This window comes from Drosophila santomea, chromosome 3L (genome assembly GCF_016746245.2).
Source record: "Drosophila santomea strain STO CAGO 1482 chromosome 3L, Prin_Dsan_1.1, whole genome shotgun sequence".
NCBI lineage: Eukaryota > Metazoa > Arthropoda > Insecta > Diptera > Drosophilidae > Drosophila > Drosophila santomea.
In genome coordinates this window covers 11,532,100-11,545,128 of record NC_053018.2, presented here as the reverse complement: position 1 = coordinate 11,545,128, position 13,029 = coordinate 11,532,100, and the positions used below count along the sequence as shown (strand labels likewise).

Here is a 13,029-nt window from a genome sequence, read left to right as displayed (position 1 = left end):
TATTAAAACTGATTTTTTCGGAATACCCTACCCTTTGAGAAAGGGATAACCGAATACGAAGATTTAAATCGGGTTCAGATAATTAAGATTAACAAATATTTTAAAATTTTAAAAAAATTAAAATTATACATATTTTCCTTAAAGAAAATTATGATATATGTCATATATGACAGATGATGATATATGATATAGATTATAATTGCATATCATCTGTTTCGACATATATCTTTTTATTGCCAATGAATGGGATTACAATCTTAGCATATGTAAAGCAGATTATTCGTAAGCTATGTAATTAATGTTAATTAAGTAGTAATAATGTAGTAATAATATATATACCGATGCTTTAAGTTAAAGCTTAGAAGCTAAGGGCAACACAAAGTAACTCCATTATATCGTATAAATAAAGTTAAATGTATTGATTATAAAAAATATTTTATTACATAAAACTATAAGTAATTTTTCTAATCTCACAAGCAAAACTAGTTTCTTTTGCCAATCTTGTAAGTGCGAAGTAAAATGTTTTTTTCAGGAACCCAAGTGCAGTAATGCTTCGGCTAAGAGAACCAATAAATATCTGAAAAGTTTTTGTTTTAGGTTTTTGTTTGACTTCATTCTGGGCATATTTGGCAAGCAATTTTTTGCCCTTTTGTTGGTGCTTTTGTGTGATTGTGTTCGGCTTCCCTTGTTTCCTCACTTTTCGCATTTTTATAACGAATTTTGATTTTATGCCAAAAGCATGCAATTAGAATTTATTCCTTGTTCATTTTGCCGTTGCCGTTGCCGTTCGCATTTATCCATTATGCGTGTTTTGCCTTCTTGCATCGGCACGCAATTTTGTTCATCAAATAAAAACAAAAAAAAAAATGAATGAAAGAAAACCTAAATAAAATAACACGAAGCGAAAAAAACTTTGAGGGGGAGCAGAATGACTGAACGTTTTCCCGCATGAGGAAAACAAAATATACTCACTCACCCATTAAAGAAAAGAAGAAAACTCGCACCGGGAAATGAAGGAAAAAGATGGGGAGAATGTCACCGATTATGTGTAATTTGTATTTAATGATTCATTAAGGCAATTTCAGTGTCAATCATTTTAATTTGAATGGCTTATCAGCAAGTGCCATCAGGTGACGAAATTAATCAAATTTCATATCAAATGTGTCAGCACAAAATTGTTTCCCAAATATGGACTTAAGTGTTCCGGAAACTTTCATGTTTTGAGGATTTCCACAAAAATAATAGCGTTGTTAGTTGGAAAAATTTGTATATGCTCTTTTCTTAAATGTACTGTGCTTATAGTAATATATCATAGTAATAGGTAAAGATGCTAATTAATATATATTTTAAGTGAGTTCTTTATGGCATTAAGATTTTATTTCTTAATTTATGATAATCAATAAATGCGAATTATTTAATTGTTACTATAGTATAATAACAGATAATTACTGCAATTAAGTAAGAACTATATGCTCTGCTGTATTCAAATAAATCTCGTTTAAAAATCCAGCGACGGAATAGTAATAAACACGCTCAAATTTAAGATTGCATTAGCCATCTGATTTATTCATAGATATTCTGGCTTTTATTTCTCATTCCGGTAGCTGGCTTTATTAATTGCCTCCGCACTTTTTTTCCCCCGTTTATGTACCATTTTTATTTCACTCCGCTGGGCTTTTAGTTTTAAAACTCGGCGTGGAGAAAGGTGTACGCAATTATTTATTTGCATAAGGAAAAACCTGCGAACGGCAAAATGGCACGTAAAAATGTATTTAATTATAATTATTGCTCTTCTATTTACCCCGATTCACCGTTTTCCTTATTATTATTTTTTTTTTTTTTGCTACTGTGCCATGGCTGCTTATATTGTGTTCTTTTTATTGCCGGCCATTCGGAAAAATTATAGTAAATATAAATAATAAAACACGGGGCCAGAGGCGAATGATAAAGTGCATTAAAATGCACGCAAAGGCAATGCGATGCGATGGGATGGGCGGTAGGCGGTAGGAGGTAGGCGTCCCTGCCACGCCCCCGAAAACCGCAATTAAATTGCAAGGCACGCAACAGGACGCACGACTCGATAAATTGTTTTTCGCTTTTTTTCCTCCCTACCAAGAGCGACTTTCCTATGGCCAAATGCGATCCTGGCCAGCGGACGAGTGGACACTGCACTACAGCCGCTTATTATCGCGGCTAAATTATTCAGCTGCCTGACAGCCAAACGGCCAAATGGCCAAACAGCCAAATGGCCAACTAGCATTACGGATAGGACAGGACAGGACAGGACAGGAATGGACTGAAGCTCCTGGTTCCAGGAGATTCAGGAGTCGCGGCAAGTGCCTCGCCGGAGAACGGAGAACGGAGGAGGTACATAAATTTCGCGTGCACTCCGGAACCTTCTGGATGGAAAGTGGCCAAGTGGTCTAATGACTGCCGCTTGAAATCCCTAATGAAATCCCATAAAGCGTCAGACAGCCACAATTAGTGACCACCGATTTGGGTTGATTTTTTCCATCCTCTGCCGCTTGAATTTTGCATTTTAGATGGAAACTGTTGGCATTTATTAACGCTGTTTAGTTAAGGCTTTAAGATTTGTTTTATGTTTTCATAGTGAATAATACAAATCAGGTTATTACCTATATTTCAGAAATTCTACATTATTTGCCTTGAAAATACCCTTGAAAAATCACCGCTCGTCTTCTGAAGTAATCCAATTCAGAGGCACGACAATGATCCATTTATAGATTGGGCCCTGTAATTTCGAGCTCTATAACTCGAATCAGCGGCATCGCATCGAATCGAGTTTAACCATTGAAGTTCACGTTTTATGGCCCATTTTAGATCAGCGAATAGATGCAGAGATGGAGATACACAAAGTAGTTTACCCATTTAATAGGTCAGCTCTTGGCGCTGGAGAAAGGCAGCTCGGCTAACAAATGTGCCCCCATCGCCATTGTCCCGCATGCATAAGTGTGCGTACTTTATGTTCTTTTTTCACATCTGCGAGTGTGTGTTTGTTAGTGCAGGTACAGCAGTGGTCACATATGTAGGTTATTCAGTGTTATAGCAAACAATTATATATTTATGCGCACTGTTTTCGAGACTCCATATGAATCTAAACAGTAAAATGAAACGAATATTATAGTTATTATTTATTCAGAAATTTATAAAATATTTTAACTGATGCGCTTAAAAAGACAAAAAACATGCCGTACATCATATATAGCATAATATGATAATCTAACAATACAAGATTCATATTTTTAAACAGACTTTATCACCATAGAATATAATAGTTTAGCCACAGTGGGAATTTATAATATCTGCTCGTATTTTGGGATCTATTCCCCTGGCTGAAGCTGTATCTTGTAGAGTGCATTCATACACACGTAGCGCAGTAAACCTGAAGAGCGGCGATCTGTGGTCCGACACCCGCTGAGGCAACACGTATCCGCTGGAACAGTAGCCGGCACAGATGGGGAGCGTAGGCCAGAGCTGAAGTCGAAGCTGTATCTGTATCTGAAGCTGTAGCTGAAGCTGGGTTCCCGGTTCGGGTCTGTCCGATCTGTCCCCAGTGTTCAGTGCCCCAACCAAAGAGGCCCATGCCCCAGTCCCCGTTTCCCAATACCCATACTCCATGCCCCATGCCCCATGCCCATTTTGAAGCCCCTGCTCCCCGGCTCCATTCAGCGCATGTCATGTCTCGTATCTTTTGTGCTAATCGTAAATAACTGTCGAAATTTTTTGCTACTGTATGTGATTTGCACATGGCATGAGGATGAAAAGGAGTTGCGAACTCACTCCACTTTCCATGCCACTTCATCCTTCCCGCGGCCCACACTGCGAATGGATTCGCTCCTCGGATGCGAGATGCGAGATGCTGCGCCTTAAATGCGATCCTCTGCTGTTGCTGCTGCTGCCGCTGTCGCTGTCGCTGTCGCTGTTGGAGTTGCTGTTGTTATCTCTGACGTTGGCAATCGGTGCCATTGCACTGTGGGCGATTTTCAGGGTTTTACGCTCATAAATAATTCACTACGAGTGATCCGCTAACCTCTGTTTCCCAAAGCATACTATTACTCGCCGTTTTCCATTGTGAAGTTCACTTTTGAGTTCATAGGAAGGGCCGGCATAATAGTTTGGAGCTTGAACTAGTAGGCATTACATAGTCTAAACAAATAAACATTAATAAATTCTAAATAATATAATTACTAGATTTGATAAAAAAAAACCAAATTTAATGAGACAAATGAAAGATCTCTTTATGATTGTTTCCCAACCCAAAACACTGATAACTTCCATGTTGTTCCTCCTTTCTAATATAATTATTAAAGTGGAGCTTACCACTATCACCCACATATCACATAAGTCTAAGCCGCAGCCTGCATGTTTTTTTTTTTTTGACAGCGTACTTCATCGAGTTAATCCACTGTGATTCACCGGGGATGGGGAAACGGTCTGAAGACTGGTCGGATGGCTGTTAAGGCCTCTTTATATGCGCACCTTAAAAAAAGAACAACAAGATGCTTAATGCTGTTTTGTGCTTTTTATTTGACTTTTTTTTTTGCATTGCCCCATGAACGGGGCACACTTATTGCCACGCAGTCGGAGGTACAACACACACAGTCACCCAGAGTTACAGATACAGATGCAGGGGGCATAGGCTTGAAGCCGGAGTTTGAGCTGCTTTTGGAGTTGGAGTTTTAGCAGCGGCACTGGAAAAATAAATGTATGGTAAAATGCAGCATCATATGAAAAGAGTTTCGCTCTAATTGCAGTTATTATATAGAAGAATAAAACGAAAATGATTGCTTGCTCAATTATGAAATAAATATTAAAAACCATAAAATAAGTACTTAGATAACCTTACAGCATATGGCAATAGAATTAACATTTGTAACACAATAAACCAAGTGATTAACTTTTATATACACCTTAAAATAGAAGAAAGCATACGCAGATAACTTCAAACTACCAAACTATAAAATTTAATGAATGCTCTTCTATGTGGATTACATATCAAATCTTTTGGTGAACTGCTGAGCGGCACAACAATATTAGAATCAAACGATGTTTAACCGAACACTCAAGATTATTTTTTTATTTATGTTGGATTTGCTTTGATTTTTTCCACTGATTTTTCGTTGTTATTTTTTGTTGTGTTTAAAGGCACAGCTACAGCCACGAAGTGAACTGAGTAAAAACATGTTTGGACTTAATTCTTTTTATTTATTTTCACCGTCGTCGCTGGCATTTTTTTTTTCGTTTTTTTTTGGTTTGTACCATGTTGCTTTCTTTCCTTGCTTTTGGACATGTATCCGAAAGATACTTTTTTGTTGTTGCTTGTGTGTGCCACGATGATGACGCTGACAAAGGTCTTCCCGCCCCACGCCCCACAGCTCCCCGCAGCCGTACGCGATTTTAATGAAGCACTTAAAAAGCATAAATGAAAATAAAAACCCAACAAAGGCAACAGACAGCAGATAGCCCCAGCTCCATGGTCCATGGTGCCTTCCGATCCGCAGAACGACAATTGATGTGGAGCTGAAGCTGGAGCCTGTGGATGTGCCTGTGGATGTGGATGTGCCTGGGTCTGGACCTCAATCAGGAACCTGGAACTTGGAACTTGGAACTTGGGACCTGGGCCCCAAACAGCCCCTCTATCTGCCTGCAGTTGATGTGCGGCCGACCCGGACAGAATCCATCCCCAGATACATTACTTTTTACTGTCGAAGTTTGTCCACAGACATTGGCAGTCCGCAGAATTATTAGACACAGTGGTTTCTACAAAGTAGCAGATGAAAATCAAACAAAAGAATAATAATAGCTTAGAAGTGTAATTACAGCTCTTCTCTTATGAATTTTTCATTTGCAGAAACCTATTATAATAAACCTATTAATACATAACCTACATCCTATTATATTAATATTCTATATTATTAAGTTTATTTTTTTTACCATTTTAAAAATATATGAGCAACCATTGAAACTCCAATAATATTTATTGGTCGAGACTCAAAGATCAATATATAGTTTGCGTCAATTCAGAACAAGATAAAATAATTATAATAAACTCTTTTTTGTACCAAAATTGTTTTATATTTCATTTAAACATTCCATCCAAGAGCTGGCTTCACTGTACTCGCAAGTACTTCTTCCCCGACTGCGACTCAAATTAATTCTAATCTAGCAAATTACGGTGGACCATTTATGCTGCCATAAAAATTAAAGACGCCGTCCCTCTCCCTATTTTATTTTTTCTTTTCGGCCGATAAGAAAGTGCGTGTGCGTTCATTATGCGGCTCGGTGGTAGACGCTCATAGTTACGCATCTCACAGATATACAGATACATATATATATATATATATATTTACGGATCCAGGGCCACAAAGATAGCTCGCAACAGTAGCCAATAAAACAGGGGGGAGCATTAAAAACATTAACGGCCGCATTACAGATGCACGGAGATGTGTGGCACAGTGGAGTGGCCATCCCGGATTGATAGAGTCGCCATTGACAATTGCCCATTGTCGTTGAATAATTAAGCGGGGGCACGGATAAGTGGACCATCCCCAATCCGACCCCAATTCACTGCTAAATTATGCCAGCAAATAGGGCCCATTTCGTACAGTCACATCGTATACGCAGCAATTGGCACTAATCGAATTGATTCTTGAGTGACTTTCATCTTCGATGTTTTTAGATGGCCATAACACATATATATATCTGGATATATCTTCTTAATATGTGTGTCCGCTTACAGCTATTTCAATTTTTTTATGGCCCCGAATTAATAACCTTTAATAACCATGCGGGGGTTCATGTTTTTTACGATATCAAAGCTTCTAATTGGTGTCTTAAAGCGAGTTGTGTGTAAATACAGGGTACTTAAATATATTAATGCCTTTTTTTTATAGTTCTAGCATAACATTTTGATTTCAAGCGTTATTATGCACAATGCTGTACATATATGTATATCTTCACCCTGTAGTTCAAAAAACATTCACAAAACATTTGTTCATACGAGAAACTTGTTTCTATATGCGATAGGTCAGTAACTCTTTGATCAGCCATTTGGCAATGGTCCAATAAAGTGTTGTAAGCATTAAACACAACTTTCCCTTGGTTTTTATTTGCTAGTTTTGAAATCGCTGTAATTGGCGCTCTTTGGTTTATTTTAAGTAACACAAATCCGCTCCCGAATACAAACATCCCACTATGTAAATAGTTGACCACCTCTGATTTATGCCGAATCTTGTTTGTTTTGCAGTCTCGTTCTCGCCCGCTGAGTGGAGCGGATATCTGAGGGGGTGGTGGTGCTGGTGGCGGGTGGGTGCCTAAGTGGAGTGGCAAGGTGTGCGGTGGGTGGTGGGGGGTGGTGGTTCGCACTGTGGGTCGCTGCTCGGCATCGGGGTCTGGGGCACTGAGTAAATGAACGCAGCAGCGCCTACGAAACGTTGCCAATACTAATGCACTCGGCGTGCGTGTGTGTGGGCGGGTGTGCGAGTGTGCGTGCTGCAGTTGTGTGCAGTTGTAGTTGCGGGTTCATTGCACGTACACTCGCACAAACACACGCACAGCGCCCAAAACGACCAACGACAAACCGACCAAGCGACCGAGCAGTCCACCCACCAGTGCTGGCACTTTTTTGCACAATGCCAACTAAATCTGGCGAAAAAACGGCTAAGAACGTTAATAAATTTAAAAGTCGAAAGGGATCAATTGTTTCTTAGGCAACAAAACAAACAGAGTAACTTTTATTTTAATTATTCACCTTAATTTTTTCATTAAATTTTATTACATCTATTAACTAATAGACTATGAAAAATAATTAAATCACATATTTTTGTATGCTTCACGTAATTTTAAAAGATCCCGTTAAAAAAATCTGAAAATTTTGATTGCTTGATAATGCGCCATTAAGTAGGCAATACTTTTTAAGGCATGTGCAGATGCAATCAAGTATACGCCCTGTTTACTTTAGAGTAACACTAAAAGTTATTAAAATAAAACATTATTATACATTATAAGTGGTAAGCACGAAAAAAAAATAAAAGATTTAAACTACATTTATTAATACACTAAAGACAACTAGGCGGATACTTGATCTAATTGAAAAAAAATGTTGCCTACTTAATGGCGTTATAACTTATACGCAGTGTTTACATAATGAAAACTGCATACCTTACGATTTAATATTTTGAAAGTTTCTAAAATTGTATTTTTATAAAATTGTGTTAAAATACTAATGCGTCCCACCTTTTACCTGCATTTTTAATCACCGATAGAATTAAGGATGTTAGATTCACGTTGCAGTTAACGTGTTTCAAGCCAAATCAGCCATTACTGCATTACTGCCGTATTACTATCCCCCCGCCGTTCGCACCACTGTGCAAGCTCCAATGCGTCCCACTGTCCGTCGGTTGCTTCGTCACTTTGTTGCGTGTTCGTGATGCAGTTGTTGTTTGCCCTGGTTGTAGTTGTTGCAGTTGTTGTTGCTGTTGCTGGGACTCCGGTTTAGACAGCCGGGCTTCGGACTCCGGGTCTCCTTCGCCTGCCTCCCTCTCTCTTTCGCTGCTCCACCTCACACCCCCACAGCCCCCTCGGCCGACAGTCGACTTCGGTCATCGTGGATTTCTCTGCTCTCCGTTTTGCGGACCTGCATTTTGCTCTGCACTCTGCGCTGCTCTTTTGTTTCGCTTTCCGCTGCTTCTAATGCTCGTCCCCCACTCACCCCTTTGCCGACAACACCCTCTCTTTTTCGGTGGCTCCAAGTTAGAGAGAGGGAGAGAGAGGAGACCCCCAAATGAAAGAGAGGTAGCTTGTTTATCGTTGCCTTTCTTTTGGGCAGCCTGCCCGCTGCTTTTTTCCGCCTCCTCCTTCATCTTCCTCTTCTACTTTCAGTGCTTTTCTTCTCTGTTGTTTTCGGTTTTTGCAGCTCTGAGCTTCGCTGCTTCTGCCGCTGCTGCGCTATGTTGTTGCTTTTTGTCTGTCTCCTCTTTGGTCTTGTTGCTTGTGTCTGTTTTGCTTTTTCGCCCTGCCATCTTACACACTTACTCACTCACACATACACACAAGCAAGCACCTACACGCGGAGACTTGTATGTAAAACTGACGTCGTCGCTGCTGACTCTTCTTTCCTTTTTCTGTCTTTTTTTTTGCACATTCTCCCTGTTCTCTCTTCTCGCCTGCATTTTGTGTATCTCATCTCGTGTACGCTTTCGCTGCCTTTCCAATCTCTTCGGCATCGGGGCAACAACAACGAAAAGCTGGCGTCGCCGTCGCCGTCATCGTTTTCTCTATTTTCCTCAATCGCTGTGCCTTTTCATTTTCAATTCGCATATTTTTGCAAACTCTACTTTCAGTTATTCGCCGATAATTGATGTCAAAGGACGCAGTTGTGCTCCGCCGGCGCAGTTTCACATCGCCTTTGGAATCATCGCCGCGGTACAGGTATCATTCAGTGCCAGTGTGACCAGTTTCGGTGTGGCCATGCCCAAGGAGGATCCGTTCGTCAATCGGGCCCAGCTCTTGAAGGCGATCAAGAAATATCCGGAGATCTGGGACTCCAACAACAAGCTGCACATGTGCCGCAGCGTCACCTCGCCCATGTGGACGGAGATCGCCGAGCAGTTCGGCGGTCATGTGCCGACAGGTGAGCCCAGCCAGGATGTACCCGTCTCTCGGATACATTCCCCTTTCCGCCATAAGCCCCCCTCATACTCTACGGCACTGCTCCATTCGCCAACTTTGCAGCTAGCGGTGCTGATTTGTTGCTGCCTTTTCCACTCTCCTTTCGCCTTCTCTTTCGAAGCGCATTCAGTGGCGCAGGCATGTGCTTTCCAAAGGGGGTCTGAATATAACATGAATAATAATCTAAAACATAATTTAAACATCTAAAGTTTATAACAGAAATCCACGTTGAACCCATTTGGCTTAAGGGCTATTTAATTTTCATTACTTACCTAAATTACGTCACTGCGCTTGGTCTCGAAATAGACAAAGGGCATTTCGGATAGAAATTAGAGGTCTCTGTCCGTTTGGAATAATAGAGGAGGCTACGCCACTATATAATGCAAATTGAAGCACGGGCGGTAGAAATAATTGACGGGTGGAATGTACTTTGATAAATGCAATTGGGTGGCCTAATGTAAGCTTAGGTATCTGCACCGCGCCACAAGATATTACAATATTCATGAGTAGAAGGACTCACTAGACTTCGCACAGTGGAAATTAGGCAAAGCTGAAAGAGTCAATTTGTTGGAAATTTCAATGATCAAGATTTGGAAAATATTCTTTAACAATGAACTTTTATTTTATTTATTGATAATTTTCAGTTAAGCTACAATCGATCTGGAGCCAGATGAAGTACCACTATCACAACTTGGTCCACCGCCAGATCCTCCACAAGGATCGCTTCAACACCAAGTGGGAGCACTTCGAGCCCATGTCCTTCATGTACAACATAACGGTAGCCAAGATCGTGGGCGCTCAGTCGAGCGGCGGCGGCACCTCCTCCGATGTCCCATCCACTGCCACTGAAGCATCAACTGTGGGTGAGGAACCAGCTGCTCCAGTGGCACCTCCTCCATTGCCCACCGCCTCCCATGGTCGCGGACGACCTAGTGGTAGCTTCAGCTGGCTGCAGACCGCAACCACTCCCACCGCCCCACAACTGCCGCATCTAATCGCTCAGCCGCCCCATGGCCAAGGTCATGGAATGACATATACCGCCTTTACGGGACTGGTACCTCCACCAGCGACTGTGGCCTCAGAGGCGGTGGCCACGCCCCCGCGGAAGTTGGGCCGCCCCAGTTCGTTGCACAACAGCATGCGCGGCCGTATCATCGATGCCATCAAGACGCGTCCATCGCTGTGGGCCGGACGCCAACGGAGTGAAAAGGGACAGGGTCAGAGTAGAACCTCCGCGGTTTGGAAGGAAGCGGCCATGGAGATGGGACTGACACCGAGTAAGTAGATTCCATATAAGTAAATCAACGCCAAAATACAGAAATATTGCAAACTAATTAAAGCTATTATGTACATAATCCTATGATAAAAATATATTTTTAAAAGTTTCCTACTCCCCCAAAAACATCTGATACCTTACAGCTCTCATGCAAACGCGCTGGTCAATTATCAAGCAACGTTATGTGGACGAACTGCAGAAGGAGCGCCACGCCCAGTACTCCCACCAGTCCTTCCGCTCCACGTGGGAGCATTTCGATCGGATGTCCTTCATGCGGGAGATTCTGCTGAAGAAGGTGGATGAGCGGGAGCAGACTCGCGAACAGATCCAGGAGATCGTCAGCGAGCAGCAGCACCACCAGCAGCCGCAGCACCATCCGTCGCAGCACTTGCACCACTACCGTCCACCACAGCCGCCAGCCGGATTGGTGGAGCACGCCCAGGACATGCCCATCGGATTGGTGCAGCACCACCAACACCAGGAGGCACACCATCCGCCGCTGGCCATGCACCATGCGCAGCACCCACAGCCCATACGCCGGCGGGTCAAGCACGTATCCGATCTGGAGTGGGATCCCTTTGAGATGATACTTCACGTCCATGGCGCCGGAGAGCCAGCTGCCAATTAAAGACTGAGAAAATAGGGACAGTGGAACCCTAAGCACACCTGAGAAAAAACCTGCACAATTTAGTTTTTTTTGCACTAAATAATATAAAGTTTATAAATCAAATATTTCAATATAATTGAACAAAATGTTTTTGTTTATTTTGTATGATTTAATACAACCCTTTTCAGTGTAAGGTGTGATTCGTTACTTATAGGTTTCTTCTCAGGTGCAATTTAGAGACCCTAAAATAATCGTCAGATGTAAAATCATTAGCTATATACCGCATGCCCACATTGATTGAAAAACCTTTTTGTAATTCCATTTTCTACTAATCCGCAAATAAATACATCACTAAGATATACACAATATTCATTTTCTACAGTTCTGGGAAGAAATTTATATCTCAATTTGTACAATTTAGATACTTCCATGTATTTATTCAGGATTAACGAATTGCTATTAAATTAGTGCTCAATTCACGCTATATAACCGAGTGGTATACATTGCATCAATATCAATTTCGAGGAAAATGCGATTGTAATTTCCGAATGAAAGGAGATTTTTTCCATCTGAAGTGCTTTGCACTCAATCAATTGCGATAATCGTGATGCGATGCGACGGATTCAGATTCGAGAACGCCCCAAGCGCGAAAAACTAAATTATGCTAATTCTCACAGTGTGTGCAACATTTGTCGATTGCCAAACTGGCAAACATGTTTCAAATACACACACACACACCAGCACACACTGTGGCACTTGGAGTCATCCAATAAAGCTCTGCTCTTACCCCCATCCATCCCAGCTATCCAGGCATCCAGTCATCCAACCATCCAGGCATCCAGTGTTTTGTGGATTTGTGTAAATTTCTGGCTGAGGGCCAAGGGCGGAACACGCGTAATTCCAATCACGTGCCAGCCCAGAAAAGAAAAGTTCTCAAACTGTAAAACGTTTATCAAAACGTATAGCACTCCCCCCTTTTCACCCCTTTTCCCCCCTTCTCCTGAAATACCACCCACATAATTGGCCCAAAGGATAGCACACTCCACACCCCGCACACCCCCTTATATTTTTCATCCGCCCGCAGACTCCGACAATATCTTCAATAATAAATGCATTTCACTGTCGAATTTGCCGCATTCTGCACAACACACGTGCCTTAAATAATTCACGTCGCATTTAGCGGCGTTTTTGCCAAGCCTCTAATGGGCCCAGCGATTTGTAGTGGGCGTGGCGGTGGCGGGGAGCGGGGGGCGGAACGGCAAAAGGGGGGCGTGGCACGCCGCCAGGTAAAGTGGAAAGTAGTTGGCTACGTTTTACGTTCTAGTTCGGGGCGAAAATTTGCCTAAAAACTCAAGTAGTTTGTTCAAACTTTTATGCTCCGTGCATTTATCAACGCCAGCTAAGCGGGGAAAAGGTGGTCGGAAGGGGGAGGGGCTGGTGGAAAGGGGTGGAAAAG

General features: G+C 41.9%; 1 protein-coding gene across 1 annotated transcript; it reads left to right on the top strand.

The window, feature by feature from the left end:
• Positions 1–8,263: 8,263 nt before the first annotated feature.
• Positions 8,264–11,934, top strand: LOC120449494. Its single transcript, XM_039631976.2, has 3 exons — positions 8,264–9,652; positions 10,335–10,967; positions 11,110–11,934. Exons 1-3 carry the CDS (start codon positions 8,713–8,715, stop codon positions 11,592–11,594), a joined length of 2,058 nt encoding a protein of 685 aa, XP_039487910.1. The 5' UTR covers positions 8,264–8,712; the 3' UTR covers positions 11,595–11,934.
• Positions 11,935–13,029: the final 1,095 nt, after the last annotated feature.